Source organism: Aulonocara sp. 'chitande type north' Nkhata Bay, linkage group LG3 (assembly GCF_057382095.1).
Source record: "Aulonocara sp. 'chitande type north' Nkhata Bay isolate Kocher_YH1m ecotype deep benthic linkage group LG3, A_spYH_male_GT1.1, whole genome shotgun sequence".
Classification (NCBI taxonomy): domain Eukaryota; kingdom Metazoa; phylum Chordata; class Actinopteri; order Cichliformes; family Cichlidae; genus Aulonocara; species Aulonocara sp. 'chitande type north' Nkhata Bay.
Window position 1 is genome coordinate 17,542,131 of NC_141346.1, and position 13,723 is coordinate 17,555,853.

The following is a 13,723-nucleotide window of genomic DNA, read 5'->3' on the forward strand; positions in this document are numbered from 1 at the left end:
ATTAATCCTCCCGCAAGGGTTGTTTATGGCCACTAGAGGGCGATGCTTGACTTTAAATACTACATGAATACAATGAGATCATTAATTCTTTTACAGGTCGTTATAATAACTGAATAACTGAATAAATAACACGATCAGCACGCTTGCTGTTCTTAATGAAATGGCCTTATTTTCTTTAAATCTTAATAAAGATTACATTCATTTGTTCATGTGACTGTATGTTTGTTGTGTGTCTGTTCAGCACAATAGTAAAAGAAACTATGGAGATCTCTACACTGTGTAGTCTAGAGATGAGAGAACAAAATATTGTTGTTGTCTTATTTAAAGAACAAAGAAGTTAAATAGACCAAAACTCATCACAGTTATATTAATGCTGTTTTGTCGTCATAGAAATACTGATGGTGGTGATTCATACACATGCACATTATTGTAGTGCTCCAGTACTTAAAGACCTTACCCCTAATGATGACATCATCAGGTGGAGTGATAGTCGAACTCGGACCTGCATGATTCCCACCCCCTGGTGGTGACATTGCGTCATTGCACCAAGGACCAACCTGCTGCAATTGTTAATGGACACACAGGTTCACCAGTTGCTTCTTCATAAAGACGTCCAGAATCCACAGACATTAAAGTTCATGTTTGGAAAAGTGACGCAAGGAGGGAGAAACAATAAGGAACTCTGTTAAACCTGACAACAACAGCACCACAGCTTAGCAAGAAGGGAATGAATGCAGGAAGGTTCACAATTCATTACTCAAGCCAAGTTAAAAGAGATTTTGCATGAAGTAATAAGTGCATTTCAAGAAAACAAAATGTCAGAATAAATGAAATAGAAATTGAAATACATACATATTATATACATAATACATACATACAATATATACATAAATACAAGCAGATCATCATTAAAAAAAAGCAGGAGAGGCCAATTTAAGTCAGTGGAAGTTCAAATATTCTTAAAAGTATCTGCAAAGTTCTCACTTCTACCTCAAAGCATGTTTTGTATGTTATAAAGATCGTTTTATGTCTCTATTTTACCCGTCTTACTTTTACATTGAATTTTATGTTGTGCTTTAGTTGGTGGCATAGAAAAACTACTAATGTTTTCAAGACTTTATTAGCAATGAACAAACAAAGTCACAGCAAAAAGAAAATAAATTAATCAATAATGTGGAACCTTGGGCTTGAAATGCTAAAACTGCAGTAACAGACTCAAGAGTTTCCTTCATGAAAGGAAAAGCTCAAAGCTTCACAGGTCAGAGAGGAAACGTCTGACTCTGCAGCTACGTGGAAATAATTTCTCTGTTCTGTTTCATAACACTGTCCATCATAACATTCAGTCACACGTTGCTGATTGATTGATAATGAACACTGTCAGGCAGACTGTTGATTTTCTGTAACAGCTGAGGATTAATTTGTGTTGTTCACACCTCACAGAACAAGTTTGATCCACAAACAGCTGAACCTGAAGATAAAACACATTCACTGATTCTGATACTGTAACATATAAGACACTGCACTGATGAATAATGAGTGGAAACAAACAAATTATTAAAAAGTGATTTTCTGCTGACGTCAGTGATATTTTTTGTTTGAAATGAGTTCACTGAGAAAAAAAAATGTTATCCATAGATTTTCTAATATGTCGTTGTTTGATAATATGACCTCCTGGAAGTTCAACACATGGTTGAGGCAGAAATGGAAAAATCTTTTTTGTGAATTTAACCTCTACACTGAAATATGAGGCTAAGCTGAAAGTTAAAATAAATACAGTCACCGATTCTAATACTGTAGTAAAATCATCAGTTGATGTAACAGGACAGCAGGACAGAAATCAGACATTTCCAATCAAAACAAAATCTAGACGTTGATGTTTGATGTCTGATTGAAGTTCAGAATCATTCGTTTCTTTGTCTTAAAATCGTCCTTCTTCATTTCCGTGACACTGAATTTAGAAAAGCATAACAAGACTCAGAGTTCAGCTACATGCTTTATAACCTTGCATTTTCAGTAGATCAAAACAGCAACAATAAGAAGCACAACAGGAACTAACAGACCAACAATCAGTCCAACAGATCCTCCTGTCAAACATTATCTAGCAGTTATGCTGTTTTCTGAAGAGGATGACGATGAAACGGTTCATTGTCAAATGTCAGAGTGAAATTGTGGATCCTTCTGAAGTGTTGGGGTCTGTTTTCAGATCATTTGTCTTTGTGTTCAGCAGCAGAAGATTCAGAGTTCAGAAAGCACTCAGACATTTCAGTCTTTGGTTCTACATTAGGACAATGTGAATCCTGACTCTGTTGTTTATATCGGCTGTAGATCACAACAACAAAAACAACAACAACAACAAGAAGAATAAAAGCAACTGACAGACCAACTTTCAGTCCAACAGATCCATCCTCCTTCCCTCCATCCTCTGTGTGTCCTCCTGTCTGACCTGCAGATGAGAAACAGGTGTGAGGTGTCAGCTGTCAGGTAGGTGATGAGTGAAGAACAGAACAGAATCCATTTCCTCTTCAAACTGCTGTCAGACATTATCTACTGCACTCTGATCACATCACTCAGACCAGCTGCTTTCTACAAAGTCTCATCAACAACATCTTTACAAACAAACATCAACAACCTGGGCCCTATTTCAGGAAGCCGGTTTAGAAAACTCAGAGTGAAAAACGATACTCAGGGTTGAGTAACCCCGAACTGTCCAACTCGGAATATTCCGTTTCAGAAAGGCTGATAACAATTAGTTCAATCAACGCAGAGTTGCTTTAACCCCAAGTGAAGCGCCCGGACGAGGATACATAAAGCCCTGATAAGCGGAGCACAGATTAAGCGAGTCACCATGGAGACGGAGGGAAAGAAGGCGCGGTCAATGTATTTTACAGCGCTTGAGGCCGAAATTCTGATGGCAGCATATGCCGATAACATGCAAATTCCGCGGAAAAAAGTAACACAGCCTCAGCTGCAAAACAAAGGGAGCATGCATGGCAAAACATAGCCGACAGAGTCAATGCGTGAGTGTTAATATAAACATTGATCTAGGGATTTCCACCCATTCAACACGTTATTTTATCATATGTTATTTTATTTGTTATTTTATACATTTTATTTCCTGATGTGATGTGAGCGCAGGTGCAACCCAACAGGCCCCAAACGTTCCTGGCAGCAAGTAAAAATGAAATATAAAAATATAGTCCAAACAGGTAAGGTGTAATTGTATTATGAGCCATAGTGCTTGGTCTGTTTGTCCCATGTAAATCAATTGCAGTTAGAGGCTACATTAATTTTCTTTCTGTAAGCACTTATTGAAATTATCTGAGCACATTACAAGTACATATTTGCTTACTCTGTATGCTCAAATGTGGCCCGTCATAGCCAACAGAAAAAAAGCGGAGGCCCGAAAAACAGGTGGGGGTCCTCCACCACCACCACTCACAGAGGCTGAGCAGTTGGCCCTCAGCCAAAACAGTGGGCGCCCTGTGGCTGAAGGCATCTCTGCGGGGACATCCTCTGAGTCAATAACCCCGCAAGACACAAGTGCCTACATAGGGGGTAAATTCAAAATAATACATGATGTGCATACATCCTTTCTTCACAGTCACCTTTGCAGTGCTACTCATTCATTTGATAAACTCTTTACCATAATGGATTATTTTGTAGTGAAGTTATTTTCCGACTGATTTTGCCTTCCCTCAGTCTTGGTTGTCTTTGAGAGCATAATGACAATGAAGTGTAAGGTGCTTGGTATGTTTGTTAATTGCCATTTGGTCCCATCCATCCATCCATTCGCTTCCGTTTATCCTTTTCAGGGTCGCGGGGGGGGCGCTGGAGCCTATCCCAGCTGTCATAGGGCGAGAGGCGGGGTACACCCTGGACAGGTCGCCAGTCTGTCGCAGGGCCAACACACAGGGACAGACAACCATTCGCACTCACATTCATTCGCACATTCACACCTAGTGACAATTTGGATTATCCAATTAACCTATCCCCACAAGCTGCATGTCTTTGGACGGTGGGAGGAAGCCGGAGTACCCGGAGGGAACCCACGCAAACACGGGGAGAACATGCAAACTCCAAAAGCCATTTGGTCCCTTGTAAGTTATAAGTGACCTGTATAAACCTCATATTCTATCAGTTGATGGTGATGGTGTACTGCATCTGGTGCAGCCTCCTGTTGAGCCAGACCAACATGCAGTTGTGAGTAATACTCCACAGATTATATGAGTTTACAGTAGAACAGCAATGTTGTTTATTTCTTTACTACAGGAAAATAATGAAGAAACATTGACAGCTGTTACAGAGGAGGAAGCAACAGAGACACTTTATGAGGTTTACATCTTGTAATACTTTGTGTACAGGAAATACAGGCGACCAATAAAGCCAGTTGAACAAAAAATCTGTTTATTCTTCTTTCAACATGTTGAGGTGATGGGTCAAAGGAAATGATTGTGACATATGGTGTCTCTGACTGCGCTTCCATCTTGTATGTCCGTGGGAGGGTCAGGATGTTCATGGTTTGGATCACTGCTGATGTTTGGTTCAGAAGGACAGTGTTCTCCTCTAATTGTGGCAATGTTGTGAAGAATCACACATGCCACAATAATGTCACATGCCCTTTCTGGGGTGACCCTGAGTCTTTGCAGGCACTGGAACCGGGCCTTAAGCATTCCGATAGTCATTTCAATTCTGGCTCTTGTCCTGCAATTAGCCAGATTATATCGCTGCTGTGGGCCCGGTTCAGGGTCAGAGTAAGGGGTAAGCAAATAGGGTAAACATGGATACCCCCTATCACCAAGCAAGTAGCCAGTGAACTCTCCTAAGACAGAAGGGTACACTTCAGTTCAAATGTCCCTGAAGCAATTGGTCTTTATATATTTTAAAGTATTTTCAACTCACCATGTGCAAATTTTGTGCTCAGTGTACATTCACGGAATATTTGTGAGTCATGGACAGAGCCTGGCCACTTGGCTTCCACATTTGTGATAATGTTGGCAGCATCACATATGATCTTCACAGTGCAGAGAACACAAATTAGCATCCATTACTATAATGAAATAATTTGTTAGTTTGAAATGCTACAGGGAACTATGTACCTGTACATTAATGCTGTGGAAAGACTTCCTGTTCACATAGTCTCCTTCATTTACTAAAGGAGCAATGATTGGAATGTGAGTGCCATCTGTACAGCCAATCACGCCTGGGAACCGTGAGAATAAATGTAAAATTTAAGTAGTAGTCCAAGTATCACCACCAGAGATGGGCAGTAACGCGTTACTTGTAACGAGTAACTTTTTTCGAGTAACGAGTAAAGTAAGGGATTACTATTGCAAAATCGGTAATTAGATTACCGTTACTTTCCCGTAGGAACGCTGCGTTACTGCGTTACTAAAACCGTGATTTTTTGCGAGAATGTCTCACGACAGTGACGTAAGCGAGTGCGCCGTTAGTGACAACAGCTGTGTGCAGATCAACAATGGATCACATATCGAGTGCGGGAGAGAGTATGAGTGTGCAGCGTTTAAAGCGTGGAAGTACTGACCTTACTTTGAGTTTGGTTCCATAAAAAGTGACAAAAACATTAGCGTCCATTGTGCGTGGGAAGAAAACTTCTTTTTACAGCGAAAAAAACCCCTAAACTTCCGAGCAAGCACCAAGAGCGCAACGACGTAATGGGAAACTCACAGAGATACTGCCGTATCCTTCCACTGACCGCTGCACACCTGCACCAGGGTAAACCTCCGCCTACTGCAGTCCTGCTTTACAGGTGAAAATAGAGCAACAGGACCGCTGAGTCTTTGACTTTATTTATTTTCTGCTGTGTTTTACTTGCATCTATTTGAAAGAGTGAGTGTAAACACAAAAAATATTTTATTTTATGTGCTGGAATGTGCAGAAAATAGGTTTAAATGTTAAACTCATTTATTCAACTCAGAGAATGTTGCATATAATTAAATTTTTGCTTGATGCATAAAGTTAAAAGATTAAAAATGATAAAACAAGTTAAAAAAAGAGACTTTTCCATTTGATTACATTTTGTATGATGGATTATGTAGAAAAAGTAGAACTGGACTGAAAGATCTATCACTTTATCACCTCTTCAGGTTGTAAATCGTGTTTTTAAAAAGTAACTAAGTAACTAAGTAACTAAGTAATTAATTACTTTTGAAAATAAGTAATCAGTAAAGTAACGGGATTACTTTTTTGGGGAAGTAATCAGTAATTAGTTACTGATTACTTTTTTCAAGTAACTTGACCAACACTGATCACCACATCATACATTAAGTTTTGGTCATCCTGCTACCTGCAATTTTGTGGAATCCCTCTTTGATGAATCTTGTGGGTCTATGACCGGGGAACACCACAGACGAGTACAGGAGACGTTTCAGTGCAACTGTAACATTCCTGACTGCCCGACAGACGGTAGCCTTGGAAACGTGCTCAGCGTCACCAATATTATACAGAAAGCTCCCGTTTGCAAAAAACCAAAGTGCAATACAAATAATACGTAATGAACTGAGAGCATGTCCGCAATGTGTCGCATGCGTAATATATGGCCTGAGGATGTTATTCAAATAACTTATAGATTGTGCTGAAAAACGGTAACGTTCGCACAGAAAATCATCAGGAAATGATAAGATGTCCAAACGCGCTCTAATCACTCTCTCCCGGCGGAGAGCTCTGCGGAGAATTTGGGCTTCACGATCTACTGGCTCTTCAAGGAAGGAGCACGCCATGTCCGACACTTCCTACAGTCAGGTTTCTGACAAAGGGGCGGAGACAGTCAGGGTTAGTTGTAGTAAACCTGCTAGGGGGCAGGTTAGCTTCACGGCGTGTGTCGTCATAGTGACTCACTCAGGCTTCAGCTGAACTCGCTTTGTGAAACCGAAAACCCAGAGTTTTCGTTAACTCAGGGTATACTTACTCAGTTTTTCCACTAAACCGGCTTCCAGAAACAGGGCCCAGGAAGCAGCTTCACCTCTGATCACACACACACTCAACTCTACTCACTCACCTGGAGGATCAACAACTCTCAGGGTGATGTTGCTGATGGGCTCATTGTTTGTTCCACTCATGAAGACATGACACTTGTATGTTCCACTATCAGCAGTCGTCACATTGTTCAGAATCAAAGACACGTCTCCATCCCTCATCTGTCTGTCCTGCAGATCCACCCGGTTCTTAAAAGATGGATGCTGCCCTTCATGAACAAACTGATCATCTCGGTACAAAAGGACATGTTGTTCTTCCTTCAGGTCAGCTCTGCTCCACTCTACAGCTCTGATGTTGTTGTTTGGTGCTCGACATGGCAGAGTGACGTCCTGTCCAGCTGTGGTGTTAATGTCTGAAACAGAGGAAACAAAATGGAAAGTTGACGTCATTCTTCTGTCCAGACTCAGCTGTGATGTTTTTCTGGTCTGAAAGAGGAAACAACACAGAGCAGAAAGGTTAAAGGTCAAAGTTCAGCTGTTCACTTCTAAAGCAGCCAATTGGAGTGAGGAGCTACAGGGAAAGAGGTCATTGAGCTCACACATACTTCAGTTTAATTCAGTTTTATTTACATAGCACCAAGTCATAACTTCCTATTAAAAAAAACACTTGAACAGTCGTGCAGGGCGGGGCCTAACAGACACAATGGCTCAGAGGACATAAATATTGAAGTTAAGACAAACTGATAGTTTAGATGTAAATTAGTAGATAATGAGTCATATAGAATTCATTCAGGTTATTGAGGGTGTGTTGAAAGCTGATGTTGTGATTTGTTGCTATAGAAATAGAACTGAATCGAATCCAAATAAAATGAAGAATCTAAGTTATTCAACACAATTTCCTCATCTGATTGAAAATGCACGTTTGCGAGTTAAACTCTGACTTGATGCTTTCTCTTTTCAGAATAGCCAAAGTATCCAGAGTTGTTTGCAGTGAGGATGTAACACTGTTAACAAGATGCCATGTTGGCACATGAAGAAGATAACAGTGGAGGAATTATATCCTTAAACTTAGTTACACTGTTTTCAAAAAGACATCTACTGTGGTTAAATCTATTCCCCACTGCTGTGTATGTATTATTTTAAATTTAAATGTTATTTGGAAATAAATGTTAATAATACTGACATTTTTCATATCTACGTGGATGCTAAAAACACACATTACACTTCTTCTACACTGTGAGTCTCTGCATGCTGCCTTTCTGTAGCTACAGCTGTTTGTATACACTGAACACAATGCTTTGTAGCTGTATACTGACTCCTGAAACTACAACACATCACACTGACACACACATCACACTTCTTTGTCTCTGTCACAGGGCTGGATGTAATGAAATGTTCTTAGAGTGGCATTGAAATCAAATGGGCAAAATCAAAGTCGTTTCTTTACACATATGCAGCTTTTACATAGTGTAATATGCCTTAAAATGTAACCAATGATTGTGACTTTTTTGTACAACCATTTAAAATTCAGGAGCAGATCTACAGAGGTGGCATGGAGTGGCATGTGCCACCCTTAATAAACATTGTCATTTACAAAACTATGGTGGCACTCGGTGTGGCAAGAGATTATATCAGGGTGACACATGCCACGTCTGTAGATCTGCTCGTGGCGGTGTACTGACTCCTGAAACTACAACACATCACACTGACACACACATTACACTTCTTTGTCTCTGTGAGATCTGATCACACCGACATGTTAGGTCCACACAGACCCCACCCAGCCTCGTGTCTCCTTCACAAACACGGAAAAAACTGAATCAATATGAAAATAACTCTTCAGGAAATGTTGTTAACATGTAAACAGACTGATGCTTTTCCTCTCTGTCCCACAGAGTGAATCTCACCTGCAGAGACAAACACGAAGAGGCCGACAAACAGCAAAGTCGAGCAGAGCGACGCAGGCACAGCAGACATTTCCGTGTTCTTCAACTCCGATGCTTCGATTGTTCTAAATGTCTCAGGATGGTTTTATTGAAATAACTGAACCTGAGTTTAAATCCTGACTACATGAGATTAAATTTAAGGTTTAAATGATCCTGAAAGTCTCTGACTGAGAACAGATCAGACTTTTTAGACACTCGTTCAAACTCAATACGTCCAAGTCATCGTCTCTGCAGGAAGTCACGTCAGAGTCACGTGTGTTTACGCTGCTGTAGGGTGACCATAAATAAGTGCGTCATAACTAAAGCGGTGAAATCTGAAGCAGGTCTGAGTGTTTAACAGGTTCAGTTCATGAATGATCTCCACAGAACAACACAAACATCTCATCATCAACCATCATCTACATACTAAAGACCCTCATCAGCCAAAGGACTTCAACATGACGTCACTGTATAAACATGTATATTGTACTATGGAGGAGGCAGCATTTAGCTGCAGCCTCCATCAAACCACAGCTGATCTGGAGAACTTTGTCCACCTTTGATTGTCTTTAAGTTGTGTTGGAGCCACAGAGAGCAAATCTTTGTTCTTTATGGAGAACCAGTGAGGCTGTTTGGACTTTCCTATGAAATATTAGCGCTAAAAAAACACAATTTACCAAACACACGTGACAAATTCTCATCAACATCTTTACAAACAAACATCAACAACCAGGAAGCAGCTTCACCTCTGATCACACACACACCAACTCTACTCACTCACCTGGAGGATCAACAGTCAGGTAGATGATGCTGATGATCTTGCATGACTGCTTCATCCAATCGGACCGACTCTCATATGTTCCAATGTCATTATTTGTCATATTCTTCAGAATCAGAGACGCGTCTCCATCCTTCATCACTCTGGGCTGCAGATCCACCCGGTACCTAAAAGATGGATGCTGATTGGCTGGTTCAAATCGGCCATCCCGATACAAAAGGACGTTTTCTGGCTCCAGGTCAGCTCTGCTCCACTCTACACCCTGGTGTTGGTGTTTGGAGCTCGACACGTCAGAGTGACATTTTGTCCAGACTCAGCTGTGATGTTTTTCTTGTCTGAAAGAAGAAACAACACAAATCAGGGAGGTTAAAGGGATCAAACTGCAACTGTTCACTTCTAAAGCAGCATACAACATAAAGGACAATTATGCTCAAATTCATTACAGTCAATGCAATACGATCACATCATATTCAAAAAGTCATTAAAAATCATCCTTGATAGTTGATGTGAAACTTTCAAAGTGTTCTTTCTCTCATCCATCCACTTTGCATCTCTGCAAAGTTTCAATTTATCTGCATAATTTAAAGAATCCACAGTATCCAGAGTCATTTGCAGTGTGGATGTAACACTGGTAACAAGATACCATGTTGGCACATGAAGAGGATCACAGTGGAATAATTACATCCTTAAATTTAGTTACAGCACTTTAAGAAAGACACTAGATAAGAAAATACTGTCATTATATCTATTCCTCACTGTTGTGTAGGTATTATTTTAAGTTTAAATGTTATTTGGATATGATCAGACAAGAGACGGTTTTCAGGAAATAATGTTAATAATAATAACAACATTTTTAGCATCTACATGGATGTTAAAATCAGCCACAATTATCATTTTATCTGAGCTGAGCACTAAATCAGATAAAAGTCTGAGAAATCAGACAGAAACTGTGAGGAAGGGCCAGGTGGACGAGCAGCCTCTCATTATGAGACACTGTGAGTCTCTGCATGCTGCCTTTATGTAGCTACAGCTGTTTGTTTACACTGAACACAATGCTTTGTAGCTGTATACTGACTCCTGAAACTACAACACATCACACTGACACACACATCACACTTCTTTGTCTCTGTCACAGGGCTGGATGTAATGAAATGTTCTTAGAGTGGCATGGAAATCAAATGGGCAAAATCAAAGTCGTTTCTTTACACATATGCAGCTTTTACATAGTGTAATATGCCTTAAAATGTAACCACTGATTGTGACTTTTTTGTACAACCATTTAAAACCCAGGAGCAGATCTACAGAGGTGGCATGGAGTGGCATGTGCCACCCTTAATAAACATTGTCATTTACAAAACTATGGTGGCACTCGGTGTGGCAAGAGATTATATCAGGGTGACACATGCCACGTCTGTAGATCTGCTCGTGATGGTGTACTGACTCCTGAAACTACAACACATCACACAGACACACACATCACACTTCTTTGTCTCTGTGAGATCTGATCACACCGACATGTTAGGTCCACACAGACTCCACCCAGCCTCGTGTCTCCTTCACAAACACGGAAAAACTGAATCAATATGAAAATAAATCTTCAGGAAATGTTGTTAACATGTAAAGCAGACTGATGCTTTTCCTCTCTGTCCCACAGAGTGAATCTCACCTGCAGAGACAAACACGAAGAGGCCGACAAACAGCAAAGTCGAGCAGAGTGACGCAGTCACAGCAGACATTTCCGTGTTCTTCAACTCCGACGCTTCGATTGTTCTAAACGTCTCAGGATGGTTTTATTGAAATAACTGAACCTGAATTTAAATCCTGACTACATGAGATTAAATTTAAGGTTTAAATGATCCTGAAGGTCTCTGACTGAGAACAGGTCTGACTTCTTAGACACTCGTTCAAACTCAATACGCCCAGTTCATCGTCTCTGAATGAAGTCACGCTGCGCTGTAGGGTGACCATAAATAAGTGCGTCATAACTAAAGCGGTGAAATCTGAAGCAGGTCTGAGTGTTTAACAGGTTCAGTTCTTGAATGATCTCCACAGAACAACACAAACATCTCATCATCAACCATCAGCTACGTACTAAAGACCCTCATCAGCCAAAGGACTTCAAAATGACATCACTGTATAAACATGTATATTGTACTATGGAGGAGGCAGCATTTAGCTGGAGCCTCCATCAAACCACAGAGAACTTTGTCCACCTTTGATTGTCTTTAAGTTGTGTTGGAGCCACAGAGAGCAAATCTTTGTTCTTCATGAAAATAACTTATGAAAATAAGTTATTTTCATATTGACCAGTGAGGCTGTTTGGACTTTCCTATGAAACATCAGTGCAGGAGTCTCTCAGTACATCTGTTTACAGTGAGGACAAAGAAGCAGACACAGAGAAAACATACATGACTGTAATCAGAGTACAGGAGAGTAACTGAGTACACTTCCTGTTTGTGATTGAGGTGATTTTCTTCTGACAGCTTTTGGTTCTTCAGATGATGAAACACATTGAATTCTTTCATTTCGATGTGTTTTCACAGATGAAACCAGCCAACAGTGAATCAAATGTTTTACACTAACGTGACATGACGTTCATCTAACCAGCAGAACCAGTGAGTGGTTACAGTAACGGGTTAATCCACTAACGCTCACAGCTTCAGTCAGCCTGTCAAATTACTTAAAAAACTGAAAGACGTCATTTTAAACACTTACTGTTTTTCTGAAACACTGAAACACTCAAACACTCTTCTGATCACCAGAGTGGAAAAAATAAAATGATCTCCTGACAGATAAAAAAAACTGTGAGGTCAGTGTGTCCCATCGGTTTTTCAGTAGGTGAAAAGGAAGCTACTGAAGTTTTGTGACAAACAAGTGAAAAGTTACTCAGATGTTAATATTTGACAAATAAAAAAAATCAAATCATAAAAAATGTAAAAGTTTAAAATCCCAAAGTAAAGGTGTGTCTGTATCAAACAGCTGCAGACTAAACTAACCTGTGTTTCCCTGTCAGCTGTTTTATATCAGGCATCTGTGACCTGCGTCAACACTTTCACGCCCACCTTTGTTTGTCCTGTTTGAGCGGCCGCAAGTCCAGTCATGTGACAAACAAATACCTCAAATTCAAAGGAAAAGTATAAGAATGAGAACCTTTTTCCACTAACACAGGTAGATATAAAGAGAAATTCCCACTCCACACTGTCTGTGAAATTACAGAAACTTGGTAAAATTATTACAAGCTCATGAACACTTACTGTTGTTCTGAAGGATCTCTGAAACCCTCAAAAACTCTTCTGATCGTCAGGATGGAAAAATTAAAATTATCCAGTGAAAGATATTTTTTAAACTGTGTTAGGTCCTGTTGTTGTTATTTGTGAGGTCAAGAGGAACTTCCTTAAAATTTTATCCTCACAATCAAAAAAAAAGTTTAAAGAATTAAAAATCTGAAAGTAAAGAGACCTCCGTATCGAACAGCCACCAACGAGGAAATGCACCTGTGTTTGCTTGTTAACCTGTTTTACAAGACAAATCTGTGTCATCACCATAACATCCAACTTCTCCTTCTTCTTATTGGCTGTTAGCTCATGTGTTTGACAGTGAAAGCTCTTTCAGTGATCTTAGTTTGATCCAAACAAAAGAACTGGAAACGACAGCCATACACAGTCCAGCAGCTGCTGTCAGCACATATTAATGATGATGATGATTTTTACTGTCAGGGCTCAAAGACGCTCAGCAGTGAAGGTTTTAGTTGATATGGCTTTTAAAAGTCAAAGCTGTGTGTTCAGCAGTGAGTGTCAGCACATGTTGCTCAATACAGTTTCGTTTCTTGTCTTACCTGTTGTTTCTGTTCATGAACTGTCTGATTAAGTCATTTGATTCCAATCTCAGTGCAGCAAAAAGTCAAAGTCAAAGTTGTTTAAATGGCACATTTAAAACAAGGTGTTTTGACCAAGGTGCTGTACAATTAAGATAATCAAAAGAAATATAAACATAAGAAGACATGATAAAAACTTCTTGAATGTTGTAGTTTCTGTCCATCAGGGTCTGCTTGGTCCAAATCCAGGGACAAAGAGCAGATTCCAGTGATC

General features: G+C 40.0%; 1 protein-coding gene across 2 annotated transcripts; it reads right to left on the reverse strand.

Annotated features, from left to right (window-relative positions):
• Positions 1 to 696: 696 nt before the first annotated feature.
• On the reverse strand, positions 697 to 9,774 carry LOC147334267 (uncharacterized). Of its 2 annotated transcripts, XM_086286704.1 has the most exons (4): positions 9,639 to 9,774; positions 7,378 to 7,418; positions 7,016 to 7,322; positions 697 to 2,443 (listed from the first exon to the last, which is right to left on the reverse strand). In XM_086286704.1, exons 1-4 carry the CDS (start codon positions 9,772 to 9,774, stop codon positions 2,205 to 2,207), a joined length of 723 nt encoding a protein of 240 aa, XP_086142830.1. In that variant the 3' UTR covers positions 697 to 2,204. The 2 variants fall into 2 exon arrangements, with proteins under 2 accessions (XP_086142830.1, XP_086142831.1); XM_086286705.1 differs by lacking the exons at positions 7,378 to 7,418; positions 9,639 to 9,774 and adding an exon at positions 8,840 to 9,121 and having other exon boundaries at positions 7,016 to 7,345.
• Between the last annotated feature and the right edge of the window lie 3,949 nt (positions 9,775 to 13,723).